The sequence below is a fragment of the Tachyglossus aculeatus genome, chromosome 5 (genome assembly GCF_015852505.1).
Source record: "Tachyglossus aculeatus isolate mTacAcu1 chromosome 5, mTacAcu1.pri, whole genome shotgun sequence".
Taxonomy (NCBI): Eukaryota; Metazoa; Chordata; class Mammalia; order Monotremata; family Tachyglossidae; genus Tachyglossus; species Tachyglossus aculeatus.
The window spans coordinates 12,657,667-12,674,801 of NC_052070.1; the positions used below are offsets into that span (position 1 = coordinate 12,657,667).

The following is a 17,135-nucleotide window of genomic DNA, read 5'->3' on the forward strand; positions in this document are numbered from 1 at the left end:
CACAGTAAGCGCTCAATAAATACGATTGATTGATTGATTGATAGATTGATTTCCAAGAACTGCCCCTTATTAGACTGCAGCCAGTGCCTCAAGGTAAGTTTCCATTGTCTCTTTTATGCTGTCAATTCGTCTTTGACCCATAGCGACTCCACAGCTACAGCTCTCCCAGAACGCCCCAATCTCCATCGGCAATCGTTCCGGTAGTGTCTTGTCTTATGCTATAATAATAATAATAATGGCATTTATTAAGCGCTTACTATGTGCAAAGCAATGTTCTAAGCGCTGGGGTAGTTACAAGGTGATCAGGTTGTCCCTCACGGGGCTCACAGTCTTAATCTTCTTAGGAGAAGCAGCGTGGCTCAGTGGAAAGAGCCCGGGCTTTGGAGTCAGAGGTCATGGGTTCAAATCCCTGCTCTGCCACTTGTCAGCTGTGTGACTTTGGGCAAGTCACTTAACTTCTCTGTGCCTAAGTTACCTCATCTGTAAAACGGGAATGAAGACTTTGAGCCTCATGCAGGACAATCTGATCACCTTGTATCCTCTCCAGTACTTGGAACAGTGCTCTGCACATAGCGCTTAACAAATGCCATTATTATTATTATTATTATTAATCCCCATTTTACAGATGAGGGAACTGAGGCCCAGAGAAGTTAAGTGACTTGCCCAAAGTCACACAGCTGACAAGTGGTGGAGCTGAGATTTGAACCCATGACCTCTGACTCCAAAGCCCGGGCTCTTTCCACTGCGCCACACTGCTTCCCTATAGGCAGCGACTCTCTGGACACGTCTCTCCCAGAACGCCCCACTCTCCAACTGCGATTATTCCTGCAGCGGATCCAGGGAGTTTTTGCTGTAGGGAAAACTTAGACAAAGTTCCCGATCGATCCAGAAGACACTTACCATCTCCAATGAGGACCAGGGTGGATTGGTTAGTTGCTTTCCCATCCTGGAGCTGGAACGTAAACGTGCCTTCATCGCCATCTCCAAGCTTCTCCATGATCATTTCAACGAGGCCCGTGTTTCGGTCCATGTGCATCTTATATTTCTGCAGAGAGGGAGGAGAGAAAACAAGAAATCAGAGGAGACTTTAGAGCAGTGGCCCCTCTTTCCTGAATTTCCCTCTCAACCCGCTGTTGTGCTGAGATTTCTGACAGATGTGCTGCTTTCAATTATGGCTTTGTTAGGAAAAAATTGTTGGTTTTTTGTGGTTATTGATTTGATGGGGTAGTTATGGGCCATGGCTTCCCAATAAACAGTGTCACATCATAGTCATCTCTGGTCGAGGGCGCTGAAAAAAGGGACCCTGAAAATTTGATATTCACAGATTAACCCTACTTGCTCGCTGTGTGATTTTGGGCAAGTGACTTAACTTCTCTGTGCCTCAGTTACCACATCTGTAAAATGGGGAGTAAGACTGTGAGCCCCACGTGGGGCGACCTGATTACCTTGTATCTCCCCCAGCACTTAGAACAGTGCTTAGCACTTATAGAACAGTGCTTAGCACAGTAAGTGCTTAACAAATACCATTATTTTATTATTATTATCTCAATTTGTACTTCCCAAGCGCTTAGTACAGTGCTCTGCACATAGTAAGCGCTCAATAAATACAATTGATGATCTCCATTTATTATTATTATTATTATATTCATTAAGCGTTTCATTTGTGTCAAGCACTGAGCTAAGCACTGGGGTAGCTACACAATAATCAGATTGGACACAGTCCCCGTCCCATCCAAGCACTTAGTACAGTGCTCTGCACACAGTACTTGCTCAATAAATATGATTGAATGAGTGAATGAATGAGTGAATATGAGGCTCACAGTCTAAGAGGGAATAGGATTTAATTCCCATTTTACAGGTGAGGAAACGGAAGCACAGAGAAGTTAGGGGACTTGCCCAAGGTCACCCAGCAGGCCAGCGGCAGAGCTGGGATTAGAATTCAGGTCCTCTGACTCTCTGGGTTATGCTCTTTCCACCAGACCACACTGCTTCCCAGGTTCAACCTCCTTCACCACTGAACAATTTAACTGAAAGACATAGAGTCATAATGTCCGGTTTAAATTTAATCTCTGACTGCCCCTCAGCCTGCACTCTTGTAGAGGAGCTAATGTTCAGGAAAAAGATTGGAAGTCAGATATCAGGAAGGAGAAGCAAAAGACTCAGCAGACTGGATAATCCACATATTGGCCGTCCCTTCTTGGATAAGGAGGCTTGGCCGTCAAAGAAGAAGGGAAGATGAGAAGACGAGAATCAGCCTGGCCTAGTGGACACAGCACTGCACTGGGAGTCAGAAGGACCTGGATTCTAATCCCAGCTCTGCCATTTTGTCTGCTGTGTGACCTTAGGCAAGTCGTTTCACTTCTCTGTGCTGTTACCTCATATGTGAAAGGGGATTATGACTGTGAGCCCCACGTGAGTTAGGAACTGTACCCAACCCACGGATACAACCTGCTTAAAAAAGCAGCGTGGCTCAGTGGAAAGAGTCCGGGCTTTGGAGTCAGAGGTCATGAGTTCAAATCCCAGCTCCGCCAATTGTCAGCTGTGTGACTTTGGGCAAGACACTTAACTTCTCTGGGCCTCAGTTCCCTCATCTGTAAAATGGGGATTAAGACTGTGAGCCCCCCGTGGGACAACCTGATCACCTTGTATCCCCCCAGTGCTTAGAACAGTGCTTTGCACATAGTAAGCGCTTAACAAATACCATCATTATTATTATTATTAACACAAATAGCTCATACCTAGCCCAGTGCTTAGTACAGTGCCTGGCACATAGCAAGCACTTAGCGAAAAACCATTAAAAAAAGTTAAAGATGTCAGGCATCTGTCATAATAATGGAACACAAAATTGCTGAATGCAGACAGAGTTATGAATCTAACAGACCATAATATATTTCCGAGGGGCTGAAGTTTTCTAAAAGTCAAATCCTGGGAAAGATGATGCAGAGTAAGGCCATACTGCACTATTTGCTTTACGCAAGATTTTTAAACAAATAAATGGTGAATGTTCGTTGAATGGGTCATGGTAAAGTGATTTAATGAAATTTAATAGTGCACTATTCAGTTGACTGCTTTCGTTGCCAATATGGAAAGGGAATTATCCTGGCACGAATGAACAAATCAGTGTGGTTACATTCCGATGCTCCCAACCAATGAAATAGTTGTGATGGGGAAAACCAAGTCTTCAGCAGTGGATGAGAAGCAGCACAGTATAGTGGAAAGAGCAAGATCCTGGGAGTCAGAAGGACCTGAGTTCTAATCCCTGATCTACCACTTGTCTGCTCTGTGATTTTGGGTATGTCACTTAGCTTCTCTGAGCCTCTGTAAAATGAAGATTAAGATTGTGAGCCTTATGTGGGACAGGGACTTTGTCTAACCTGATTAGCATGTATCTACCTCAGCGCTTAGTACAGTACATATAGTAAGCGCTAAACAAATACCATAAAAAGCCCCATTTTAAAATGACTTTTATTTCAACAGGGAGCTCAGCACACAGGGTTGCTCTCAGTAATTATGAACATTAGAAAGACTGTGATGAGCATTAAAAAGTGGACATTTTCCATTTTCTTGCTTCTGTGAAATCTACATAGCCAGCTCCCAACTTGAAATTTCTTAATGGTGCAATGACTCCTCCCCGCTTCAAAGCCTTATTGAAGGCCCATCTCCTCCAAGAAGTCTTCCCTCCTTTCCTCTTCTCCCACTCCCTCCTGCGCCACCCTGACTTGTTCCCTTTATTCATCCCCCCTCGCAGCCCCACACCACTTACGTCCATATCCGTCATTTATTTATTTATATTAATGTCTGTCTCCCCTCCTCTAGAGTGTAATGGCGTTGTGGGCAGGGAATGTGTCCATTTATTGTGGTATTGTACTTTCCCAAGTGCTTAGTCCAGTACTCTGCACACAGTAAGCAGTCAAGAAATAGGATTGAATGGCAGACTGACTGTCAGGCTTCTGACCCTCAATTACAGAATTTCAGAGTTAGATGTGACTTTTAGAGTTCATCCACTCCATCATATTTATTCTGTGTGCATAGCACTATACTAAGCGCTTGGGAGAGTACAATAGAACAATAAACAGACACATTCCCTGCCCACAAAGAGCACTCATCTGTCCAGTTCTCTGCTTTCAGCCACAGAGTGACTAATCATCTGAACAAAGAGATGATAATGATGATGATGGCATTTATTAAGTGCTTACTATGTGCAAAGCACTGTTCTAAGCACTGGGGAGGCTACAAGGTGATCAAGTTGCCCCAAGGGGGGCTCACAGTCTTAATCCCCATTTTACAGATGAGGTAACTGAGACACAGAGGAGTTAAGTGGCTTGCCCAAAGTCACACAGCTGACAATTGGCGGAGCCGGAATTTGAACCCATGACCTCTGACTCCAAAGCCCAGGCTCTTTCCACTGAGCCATGCTGCTTCTCTTCTCTAAAGAGATAGCTTTAGGTCCACAGGGAACATAGAAAACAGTTCGTTTTCAAGGTCTGCCCCATGAAAGGACTTCCTATACTTGAAAACAGAGAACAAGTCACACTCAACTCCTCTTCTTTAGGCTAAATCTTCCTATAGCCTTTAACTTCTCCTAAAGAGACCAAATTTTCCTTTCCTCTGCTCAATTTTGTCACCTTTCATCAGACCTCCAATCCCAGCTCTGCCACTTGTCTGCTGTGTGATATTGGGCAAGTCACTTTGCTTCTCTGGGCCTCAGTTCCCTCATCTGTAAAATTGGGATTGAGACTGTGAGCCCCATAAGGGACAGGGACTGTGTCCAACCCAATTTGCTTGGATCCACCCCAGTGCTTAGTACAGTGCTTAGCATATAGTAAGTGCTTAAAAACACCATTAGTATTATTACCTACCACTCCCTTCTTATTTTTAATAGTATTTTGTTAAACACTCACTATGTGTCCGAAACTGTAATAGGATCCAGGGAAGATACAAGACAATTAGGTCAGACACAGTCCCTGTCCCTCATGGGGCTCCCAGTCTAAATTTGAGGGAGGAGGATTTAATCCCTATTTTACAGATGAGGTAACTGAGGCACAGAGACATGAAGTGAGTTGCCCAAGGTCACACAGCAGACAGCTGGCAGAGTTGGGAGTAGAAACCAAATCTTCTGACTCTCAGGCCTGGGCTTTTTCCACTAGGCCACGCTACTTCTCCTTGCCAACAGTGAGTGATAGGGAATGCTTCCTCTATGACTTTGTCACAGGCGATGCAACTAATTCCCAAATATTTTAAAGCCCATGCATAGGAAAGAAAAATTATGAACCTACCGGCCCATCGAATATCTCCTTGTCATTAAATACGTAAACAGCTTTGGCATTGGGAGACAGTTTTTCAGCCTGCAGCCAGAAGCGGACTTGTCCCTTCTCCAAGATTTCCACGGCTAGCTCGGATTTAAGTGCCACGGCTACGAGAGAAATCATGGCGGTGGTGAGTCAGTTGTATAAAATGTGTTGAATGGAAAAAAACCATCTTGCTATTTGCCAGACACTCCTTATCTTGCTTTGGCTTCTTCCATGAACTCAGATAGGCCAATCCACGTGTTTTCACTGGGTGTTTTGGTTAGAACGTCATTAGGCAATTAGGGAATCTAAGAGTTGCCTCTCTGATATAGCTCATCTCTCTGTGTTCCATCATATCAATCAATCAATCAATCATATTTATTGAGCGCTTACTGTGTGCAGAGCACTGTACTAAGCGCTTGGGAAGTACCAGTTGGCAACATATAGAGACGGTCCCTACCCAACAGTGGGCTCACCATCTAGAGTCCTGCTTCTCCACAAGAATGCTCTTACCCTTTGTACTTTTCAATGTCTGGGACATGGCCCTCTAGATTGTAAGCTCCCTGTCAGTCATTCAGTCCTATTTATTAAGCGCTGACTGTGTGCAAAGCATTGTATTCATTCATTCATTCACTCACTCGTATTTATTGAGCGCTTACTGTGCACAGAGCACTGTACAAAGCACTTGGACACAACAATAAACAGTCACGTTCCCTGCCTCCAATGAGTTTATGGTCTAGAGTGGGGGAGAAAGGCATCAATCTAAATAAATTAAATGACAGCTATGTACATAAGTGCTGTGGGGCTGGGAGAAAAGGGAGTCAGTCAGGGTGATGCAGAATGGAGGGGGAGATGAGGAAAGGTGAAGCTTAGTCTGGGAAGGCCTCTTGGAGGAGATGAGCCTTTAGTAGGGCTTTGAGGGAGGGGGAGAGTAATTGTCTGGTGGATTTGAGGAGGGAGGACGTTCAGGCTGGTAGTAGGACATGGGCCAGGGTTCGGTAGAGAGAGAGGCGAAATCGAGGCAAAGAGAGAAGGTTAGCGGGACCAGAGGAGCAAAGTATGCGGGCTGGTTTGTAGAAGGAGAAAAGTGAGGTGAAGTAGGAGGGGGCAAGGTGAGGGACTGTTTTAAAGCCAATGGTGAGGAGTTTTTGTTTGATACAGAGGTGGATAGGCAACCACTGGAGATTTTTGAGGAGGGGGTGACATGTTCTGAATGTTTTTATAGAAAGATGATCCGGGTGGCAGAGTGAAGTATGGACTGGAGTGAGGAGAGGCAGGAGGCTGGGAGATCAGCAAGGAGGTTGATGCAGTAATCTAAGCAGGATAGGATGAGTGATTGTATTAATGTGGCAGCAGTTTTGATGGAGAGGAAAGGGCGGGTTTTAGCGATGTCGTGATGGTGGGACTGACAGGATTTGATGACGGATTGAAAACGAGTTCCCATGTGCGGCTCACAGTCTCAATCCCCATTTTACAGATGTGGTTAATGAGGCACAGAGAAGTTAAGTGAGTTGCCCAAGGCCACACGGCAGACATGTGGCAGAGGCGGAATTCGAACCCATGACCTGACTTCCAAGCCTGTGCTCTATCCACTACACCATACCGCTTCTCATTTGTCCAACCCAATTTGCTGGTTTTCACCCCAGTGCTTATCACAGTGCCTGGCACATAGTGAGCGCTTAACAGATATCTCAGTTATTATTATTATTGCTCTGCATACAGTAAGTGCTCAATAAATGTGATTGATTCTCTACAGTTCTTTTTGTATCAAGAGTTCCCATCAAATAATAGAAAGCAAATCCCCGGCTCCCAGATATGTTCCAATCCAAGTTACGGAGCCATCCCATCCAATGCCACCATCGCATCACATCCTGAGAAGCAGCATGGCTTAGTGGATACAGCAGGAGCCTGGGAATCTGAAGAACCTGGGTTCAAATCCTGTCTCCGCCACTTATCTGTTCTGTGACCTTGGGTAAGTCACTTCACTTCTCTGTCCCTCAGTTCCCTCATTTGTAAAAGGGAGATTGAGAGTGTGAGGCTCATGTGGGACAGGGACCGTGCCTAACTTGATTAACTTGTATTTATTCCAGTGCTTGGCACGTAGTAAACGCTTAACAAGTATCAGAATTATTAACTGTTATTGTGAGACCTGCCCCGCGACTCCCACCCACAAACACTTCTCTGACACTTACTTGGGAATTTGTGTTCCTGGCTGAGGGCAAGTAAGCGTTTCAACTCTGAAAGAAAATAAAAGAAAAGAGCCGATAGAGTTCAACCTAGTTCATGGACTTAGTGGGTCTTGAATATAATAGACCAGCAATTAAGAAAAAGAGGCCCATTAATAGATTTCCAAGTTAATCAGAGTTTAAACTTACCCTCCTCATCTATAACATAGCTGGAAGCAATTCCATCAGAGTTTGTGACATCACAGGAATAAATGCCCAAATCTTCTTCCCCCAAGTCTTTAAATGTTGATTTAGTCCTTCAGGGCAAAGCATTGGGTTCGCAAAGGAAATAGGAGCAAGTTACTTCTTGTAGAACTGAACAGACTGCATTATTTAAAGTGGCTGCTGAGCAATTTTTCGTGGGGATTAACAAAACAATAGAATAATTATGGTACCTGTTAAGTGCTGACTATGTGTCATGAATTGTTCTAAGTACTGGTCTATGCACAAGTTAATCAAGTCCCACATGGGACTCATAGCCAAAGTAGAAGGGAGAACAGGCATGGAATCTCTATTTTATAGATGAGGAAACTGAGGCACAGAGAAGTGAAGTGACCTGCCCGAGGTCACACAGCAAGCAGGTGGCGGAGCCGGGATTAGAATCACTGTGGGCAGGGAACGTATCTATCAAGTCTAACATTAATAATAATAATAATAATTGTGGTATTTGTTAAGCACTTACTATGTGCCAAGCACTGTTCTAAGCACTAGGGTAGATACAGGGTAATCACGTTGTCCCATGTGGAGCTCACAGTCTTAATCCCCATTTTCCAGATGAGGTAACTGAGGCCCAGAGAAGTGAAGTGACTTGCCCAGAGTCGCACAGCAGACAAGTGGCGGAGGTGGGATTAGAACCCACGTCCTCTGACTCCCAAGTCCGTGCAGCTTCTCTACTAAGCCACGCTGCTTCTCTTCTACTCTCCCAAGTGCTTCTAACAGTGCATCGAAAAGCGCTTAGTACAGTGCTCTGCACACAGTAAGCGCTCAATAAATACGATTGATTGATTGATTGCTCTGCATCCAGTACTCTACATCCAGTGCTTAATCAATACAGCTGATTTACTGAGCAACATTATTAAGCAGTGTGGCTTAGTGGAAAGAGCACGAGCTTGGGAGTCAGAGGTCGTGGGCTCTAATTCCAGCTCCGCCACTTGTAGACTGAGTGACCTTGGGCAAGCCACTTCACTTCTCTGTGACTCAGTTACCTCAACTGTAAAATGGAGATTAAGCCTGTGAGCCCCACATAATAATAATAATGATGGCATTTGTTAAGCGCTTACTATGTGCAAAGCACTGTTCTAAGTACAGGGGGGATACAAGGTGATCAGGTTGTCCCGCGTGGGGCTCCCAGTCATCATCCCCGTTTTACAGATGAGGTAACTGAGGCTCCGAGAAGTTGTGACTTGCCCAAGGTCACACAGCAGACATGTGGCAGAGCCGGGATTCGAACCCATGACCTCTGACTCCAAAGCCCGTGCTTTTTCCACTGAGTCACGCTGCTTCTCAGCATAGGACATAAGACAACCTGATTACCATGTAATCGCTAAGATCAGTATGAACAGTTCTAGACTGTGAGCCCGCTGTTGGGTAGGGACCGTCTCTATATGTTGCCAACTTGTACTTCCCAAGAGCTTAGTACAGTGCTCTGCACACAGTAAGCGCTCAATAAATACGATTGAATGAATGAACAGTGCTTAGAACAGTGCCTGGCACATAGTAAGTGCTTAATAACACCATTATTATTATTATTATCATTTTTATTGATTGAGGATTTCTGAGTTCCAGACTCATGACTCATGCTCTTTCCACTAAGCCAAACTGCTTCAATATAGCTGACTTTTCCAGTATTCCAACATCACACAGCTGACAAGTGGCGGAGCCGGGATTCGAACCCACGAACTCTGACTCCCAAGCCCGTTTTCTTTCCACTAAGCCACGCTCATTATCATCAATCCTATTTATTGAGCGCTTACTATGTGCAGAGCACTGTACTAAGCGCTTATTATCATCTATCCCAGCACTTAATTACAGTGCCTGGCACGTAGTAAGCGCTTAACAAATGTAATTTGAAAAAAAAATGAATCACAGGCTTCCGTAAGGGAAACCCCTGAATTGTAAAATCTATAAGTAGAGGTGAAATAAAACTTACTTGTTGCCTTTAGTTTCTACATTTAATCGAGGCGAGTCTTCAACTGAAACATAATCCTTGGACCAAGTGAACTGAGAGTCCGCAGCCATCTGGTCACATTCAAAATTCAGAGAAATAATTCCGTCATCATCTACATTTACTACCATCTCTTTGGTTCCTGAAAGATAAAAAAAAACAACAAGAAACAGTCAAGCAACTTTCTGCCAGGCAAGAACTGTGTTGAGGAGTAGCATGGCCTAGTAGAAAGAATTTGGGCCTGGAAGTCCAAGGATCTGGGTTCTAATCCCGGCTCTGCCATTTTCCTGCAATGTAACCTTGGACAGATCACTTTGCCTCTCTGTGCCCCTGTTTCCTCATCTGTAAAATGGGGATTCAGTGCCTGTTCTCCCTCCTATTTTGACTGGGAGGCCAAAAACAACGATGATACTACTACTACTACTACTACTACTACTACTACTACTACTACTACTACTACTACTACTACTACTACACTACTACTACTACACTACTACTACTACTACTACTAATGGTATTTATTAAGCATTTTCTATGTGCCAGGCACTCTACTCAGCGCTGGGATGGATACAAGGAAATCGGGTTGTACGCAGTCCCTGTCCCACCTGGGGCTCACAGTCTCAATCCCCATTTTACAGATGAGGCAACTGATACCTAGAGAAGTGAAGTGACTTGCCCAAGGCAGACAAACTGCAGAGTCGGAATTAGAACTCAGGTCCATCTGACTCCTAGGCTCATGTGGAACAGAGACTGTGTCTGAGCTGATTAACTACACCATTGTTGAGAACAGTGCTTGACAGGAAATAAATGCTTAACAAACACCATAAAAATCAGAATAATTGTCCAGATATATCATCAATCAATCAATCGTATTTATTGAGCGCTTACTGTGTGCAGAGTATGCATAGATATCATTCTAATCCTTTCTCCACCATGTGTCTGCTGTCTGACTTTGGGCAAGTCACTTCACTTCTCTGGGCTTCAGTTACCTCATCTGTAAAATGGGGATAGAGACTGTGGGCCCCACAGGGGACAGACTGTGAGCTCGTTGTGGGCAGGAATTATCTCTCTTTATGCTGTATTGTACTTTCCCAAGTGCTTAGTTCAGTGTTCTGCACACAGTAAGCGCTCAATAAATACAACTGAATGAATTAATGAATGACAGGGACTGTGTCCAACTCGATTTGCTTGTATCCACCCCAGTGCTTGGGACAGTGCCTGGCATGTAGTAAATGCTTAACAAATACCATCCTTATTATTATTATTATGCCTAGTACGGTGACAGGCACTGGATGAATAACATTTTCAAGGCATTCCTGAATTATATGGACATCATCTCTGCCAAGGCAGTGCTTGACTCACCAGAAATAACCTTTGTCCTGCTTTGGGGGGAAGAAAGATGGGGAATAACAAATCTGCCAGTGATACCTTCTCCAATTAAGCCTGCATTTCCTCTATCTCCCCTCCCCTCTGCATCAACTATACACTTGGCTGTGTACCCATTAAGAACCTTGATATTCACTCCAATAATCAATTATCAATTATCAATAATAATAATAATAATTGTGGTATTTGTTAAGCACTTACTATAGGCCAGGCACTGTAGTAAGCCCTCGGATGGATAAAAGCAATTCAGGTTGGACCCAATCCCTGTCCCAGGTGGGGCTCACCGTCTCAATCCCCATTTTACAGATAAGGGAACCGAGACACAGAGAAGTGAAGTGACTTACTCAAGTTCACATTCATTCATTCATTCATTCAATCGTATTTATTGAGCGCTTACTGTATGCAAGAGCACTGTACTAAGCGCTTGGGAAGTACAAGTTGGCAACATATAGAGACGGTCCCTACCCAACCGTGGGCTCACATCTTCACACAGATGTCAAGTGGCAGAGTGGGGATTTGAACCTATGGCCTTATCGATCCTTATAATCGACTGTTTCCCCTATCTGCAATTTGTTTTAATGTCTGTCTCCCCCTCTAGACTGTAAAGCTCCATCATTATTATTATTATTGTTATTATTATCAGTATTATTATATTTGTCAAGATATTCTCCTGATTCTTGCTCTTGCTATCTTTTCTTTTCTTTTTCTTTTTTTTTGAAATATCACTTGTTAAGGGAAGCAGTGTGGCTCACTGGAAAGAGCACGGGCTTTGGAGTCAGAGGTCATGGGTTCAAATCCCGGCTCCACCAATTGTCAGTTGTGTGACTTTGGGCAAGTAATTTAACTTCTCTGGGCCTCAGTTACCTCATCTGTAAACTGGGGATTAAGGCTGTGAGCCCCCCGTGGGACAACCCGATCACCTTGTAACCTCCCCAGTGCTTAGAACAGTGCTTTGCACATAGTAAGTGCTTAGTTGGGTAGGGACCGTCTCTATATGTTGCCTACTTGTACTTCCCAAGCGCTTAGTACAGTGCTCTGCACACAGTAAGTGCTCAATAAATACGATTGAATGAATGAATGAATGAATAAATGCAATTTTAAAAAGTGCTCACTATGTACCAGGCACTGTACTAAGCACTGGGGTAGATACAAGTTAATCAGGTTGAACACAGTCCCTGTCCCACGTAGGGCTTAGAGTCTCAAGCCCCATTTTACAGATGAGGCACAGAGAAGTGAAGTGACTTGCCCTAGGTCACACAGCAGACAAGTGGCGGAGCTGGGTTTGGAACCTATGACCGTCTTACTGCCATGCCCATGCTCTATCCACCGCACCATGCTGCTTCTCCTTGTTACAAATACCATAATTAATTATTGTTTCAACTGCATACCTTTCTCTCTAAGCCCCCAGTGACGAGTAAAAAGAAAAAAGGATAGGCTGTGTTTTACTGGCTATCCCTTATATTTTGGGCAATAAATTTCCCTTGGGATTGCTGGTCTTCCATAAATGAATTCTATACTCCCCTGAACCTATCAATCAGTCAATCATATTTACTGGGTGCTTTCTGTGTGCAGAGCACCATACTAAGCACTTGGGAGAGTTCTATAAAACAGTGGGAAGAAACGCTGCCTATCAATCAATCGTATTTATTGAGCGCTTACTGTGTGCAGAGCACTGTACTAAGCGCCTGGGAAGTGCAAGTTGGCAACATATAGAGACAGTCCCTACCCAACAGTGGGCTCACAGTCTAAAATGCCTATCCACAGTGAACCTAGCATTTTCCCACCCGAAAGTTATTCATGTCATCCAAACCGAGACGGGAAGAAAACGGCCAATGGAGAGAAAATAAATTCAGAAAAATAGGAAATACACAAATAAAGCTCTCGGAGTAAAAACTGGCTCTGAAAATGGCCAGCATTCATTTGTGTGGCATTTGCGTGGTTGATATATATAAATCAGTCCTTGTGCTCTGGGGGTCTCCAGCTGTCAAGAATCACAAACTCCCGGAGGGCAGAGGCCTGGTCAATATGCATCGTAAGCCCTTTTGTCGTTCATATTAAATTACAACAAAAAAGAATACGCAAAAGACACAAATAAAATTGAGAAGCACTATGCCCAAGTGGATAGAGCATGGGTCTGGGAATCAGAAGGACCTGGGTTCTAATCCTGGCTCTGCCACTTGTCTGCTGTGTGTCCTTGGGCAAGTCACTTCACTTCCTCTGTGTCTTTGTAAGCTATGTGGGACAGAGACTGTGTTTAACCCAGTAAACTTGGTTCCCACATCTGTAAAATAGGGATGAAGACAGTGAGCCCTAAGCGGGACAGGGACTGTATCCAACCTGATTATCTTGTATCTACACCAGTGCCTGGCATGTAATAAGCGCTTCTCTCTTCCTCCCTTCAAGGCCCTACTGAGAGCTCACCTCCTCCAGGAGGCCTTCCCAGACTGAGCCCCTTCCTTCCTCTCCCCGTCGTCCCCCTCTCCATCCCCCCATCTTACCTCCTTCCCTTCCCCACAGCACCTGTATATATGTATATATGTTTGTACAGATTTATTACTCTATTCATTTATTTATTTTACCTGTACATATCTATTCTATTTATTTTATTTTGTTAGTATGTTTGGTTTTGTTCTCTGTCTCCCCCATTTAGACTGTGAGCCCACTGTTGGGTAGGGACTGTCTCTATATGTTGCCAACTTGTACTCCCCAAGTGCTTAGTACAGTACTCTGCACACAGTAAGCGCTCAATAAATACGATTGATTGATTGATTGATTGATTTTAAATTTTACTCCAGTACTTAGTACAGTGTCTGGCACATAGTAAACGCTTAACACATACCACAAAAAAATAATAATACCGGGCTCAGACATTATGCAGTCTTGTAACTGTTCCTTTCTAGGACAGGATGTTTGTGGCCCAAGATTCAGCTTCTTAGCCATTAACCTGATTTACACTAATTAATGACTAAATCTGGCTGCTTATACTAAAGCTGACCTACAAGATATGTAATGTATAATGCTACCCTCCGGGGCAGGGAAGGTTCAATTTCGGTAGGAATTAGCACCACACTTTAGGTAACTTGTAGGATGTTTTTGGAGTTTGCTAGTACCGGATCAACTTATGTTTTCAGTCTGAAATCTAAACAGAAGTTCACCAAAGAAGCCATTGATTTAGATAACCACTCCAGATTTTTTTTAAGGGTATTTGTTAAGTGCTTTCTATGTGGCAGATGCTGTTCTAAGCCCTGGGGTAGATATAAGTTAACTAGGTTCTTTTAGACTGTGAGCCCGCTGTTGGGTAGGGACTGTCTCTATATGTTGCCAATTTGTACTTCCCAAGCGCTTAGTACAGTGCTCTGCACACAGTAAGTGCTCAATAAATACGATTGATGATGATGAATTAGGTTGGACACAGTCCCTGTCCCACATGGGGCTCACACCCTTAATCCCCATTTTACAGATGAGGGACCTGAAACACGGAGAAGTGAAGTGACTTGCTCAAGGTCACACAGTAGACATGTGGCAGAGCTGGGATTAGAACTCAGGTCCTTCTGACTCCCAGGACTGTGCTCTATCCATTAGGCCACCCTGCTTCTCAATTCTCACCAAAGCATTTCTCTCAATGATTCTAAATCAAAATAAACAGATTCCTATGTGTGAGAAATCAACTGATGAGAAGCAGCGTGGCTCAGTGGAAAGAGCACAGGCTTTGGAGTCAGAGGTCATGGGTTCAAATCCTGGCTCCACCAACTGTCAGCTGTGTGACTTTGGGCAAGTCACTTCACTTCTCTGTGCCTCAGTTACCTCATCTGTAAAGTGGGGATTAAGGCTGTGAGCCCCACGTGGGACAACCTGAGAAGCTTGTATCTACCCCAGCACTTAGAACAATACTTGGCACATAGTAAGTGCTTAAAAATGCCATTATTATTATTATTATTATTATTATTATTATTATTATTTCTGCCAGAAACAGATGATATATGCCCTGGAGACAGCTGGCAGTGGGGTCCAGGTACTTTCAAGGTTGAGATACCCACATGTGCTCTATGGAGACAATGGTTAGAGACCCTCCGAGTTAACCCAAACCCAAGCAGCATGGCCTAGTGGGTAGAACACGGGCCCAGGAGTCAAAAGATCATGGGTTCTAATCCCGGCTCTGCCACTTGTCTGCTGTGCGACCTTGGGCAAGTTGCTTCACTTCTCTGGGTCTCAGTCCCCTCATCTGGAAAATGGGGATTAAGACTGAGAGCCCCAAATGAGAAGGGACTGTGTCCAGCCCCATTTGTTTGTATCTAACCCAGTGCTTAGCACAGTGCCTGGCGTTTAGTAAGTGCTTCATAGATACTATTAATAAAATAATAATAACAATTGTTATTATTATAATTTAGATCAAGAGGAGCACCCAGGGGGCCATTTGATCACACATTTATCTGATTACAATTTTCAGAAGTAAGCAATAATAATGATAATGGTATCTACTAAGCCTTTACTATGGGCCAAGCACTGTATTAAGTGCTGATGTAAGGATGCTGATGAGATGCTGATGTAAGTGCTGATGGAAGGAGGAGGAAGAAGAGAAAGAGGAGAAGGGGAAGAGAAGGAAGAAGAGAAGGAGGAGGAAGAAGAGAAGGAGGAGGAAGAAGAGAAGGAGGAGAAGGGGAGGAAGAGGAAAAAGAAGAGAAGGAGGATGAGAGGGGGAGGAAGAGGAAGAAGAAAAGGAGGATGAGAAGGGGAGGAAGAGGTAGAAGAGAAGAAAGAGGAGGAAGAAGGAGGAGAAGGGGGAAAAGGAAGAAAAAGAAGAGGAGGAGGATGAGAAGGGGAGGAAGAAGAGAAGGAGGAGGAAAAGGAAGAAGAGGAGGAGGTGGAGAAGGGGGAAGAGGTGGAAGAAGAAGAGGAGGAGGAGGAAAAGAAGAGAAGGTGGGGAGGGGGAAGAGGAGGACTATGAGCCCGCTGTTGGGTAGGGACCGTCTCTATATGTTGCCAACTTGTACTTCCCAAGTGCTTAATACAGTGCTCTGCACACAGTAAGCGCTCAATAAATATGATTGAATGAATGATTGATGTAGGTATATTTTAATCAGATGAATCAATCAATCAGTGGTATTTATTAAACCATTACTGTGTGCAGAGCAGTGAGAAGCAGCATGGCCTAGTGGCAAGTGGGACTTGGGAGTCAGAGGATGGTGGTCTAATCCTGGCTCTGCCACTTGTCTGCTGTGTGACTTTGGGCAAGTCATTTAACTTCTCCGTGCCTCAGTTACCTCATCTGTGAAACGGGGATTAAGACTGCGAGCCCCACATGGGTCAACCTGATTACCTTGTATCTACCAGCGCTTAGAATAGTGCTTGGCACGTAGTAAGCGCTTAACAAATACCATTATTATTGTTATCATTATTACAAAGCACTTGGGAGCGTACAGTATAACAGAGTTGGTGGACACATTCTCTGTCGACAATGAGCTTACAATCTAAAGGGGAGACAGACATTACTATAAAGAAATGTTACTGATAGGTATGTAAGTGCTGTGGGGCTGGGAAAGGGGTGAATAAAGGGAGCAAATCCAAGTGCAAGATCAGATGGAGTCTCTTTTCTCCATGAGGATCACAGTCTAAATGGGAGGGAGAACAGGTAATGTCTCCCCCTTTTACAGACAAGGAAGTTCTGGGCCTCAGTTACCTCATCTGTAAAATGGGGATTAAGACTGTGACCCCTCCATGGGACAACCTCATCACCTTGTAACCTCTCTGGCGCTTAGAACAGTGCTTTGCACATAGTAAGCGCTTAATAAATGCCATTATTATTATTATTATTATTATTATTATTATTATTATAGAGCGGTTAAGTGACTTTCCTAAGATCACCCAACAGGCAAGTGGTAGAGCCAGAACCAGAACCCAGGTCTCCTGACTCTCATTTCCCCGTGCTTTTGATTAAACAGCACTTGTCTTGGGGAGCAGCGTGGTTCAGCGGGAAGAGCCCGGGCTTTGGAGTCAGAGGTCATGGGTTCGAATCCCGGCTCTGCCAATTGTCAGCTGTGTGACTTTGGGCAAGTCACTTAATTTCTCTGTGCC

At 44.2% G+C, this 17,135-nt stretch overlaps 1 protein-coding gene across 1 annotated transcript in view; it reads right to left on the minus strand.

The window, feature by feature from the left end:
- MYOM1 (myomesin 1) overlaps positions 1–17,135 on the minus strand; it is a 215,926-nt gene that overhangs the window by 38,581 nt on the left and 160,210 nt on the right. Inside the window, exons 23-27 of the mRNA XM_038746922.1 lie at positions 9,663–9,819; positions 7,664–7,770; positions 7,481–7,525; positions 5,277–5,413; positions 901–1,045 (exon numbers count right to left, since the gene is read on the minus strand). Coding sequence (XP_038602850.1) covers positions 901–1,045; positions 5,277–5,413; positions 7,481–7,525; positions 7,664–7,770; positions 9,663–9,819 — 591 coding nt within the window. The remainder of the gene's footprint in view (positions 1–900; positions 1,046–5,276; positions 5,414–7,480; positions 7,526–7,663; positions 7,771–9,662; positions 9,820–17,135) is intronic.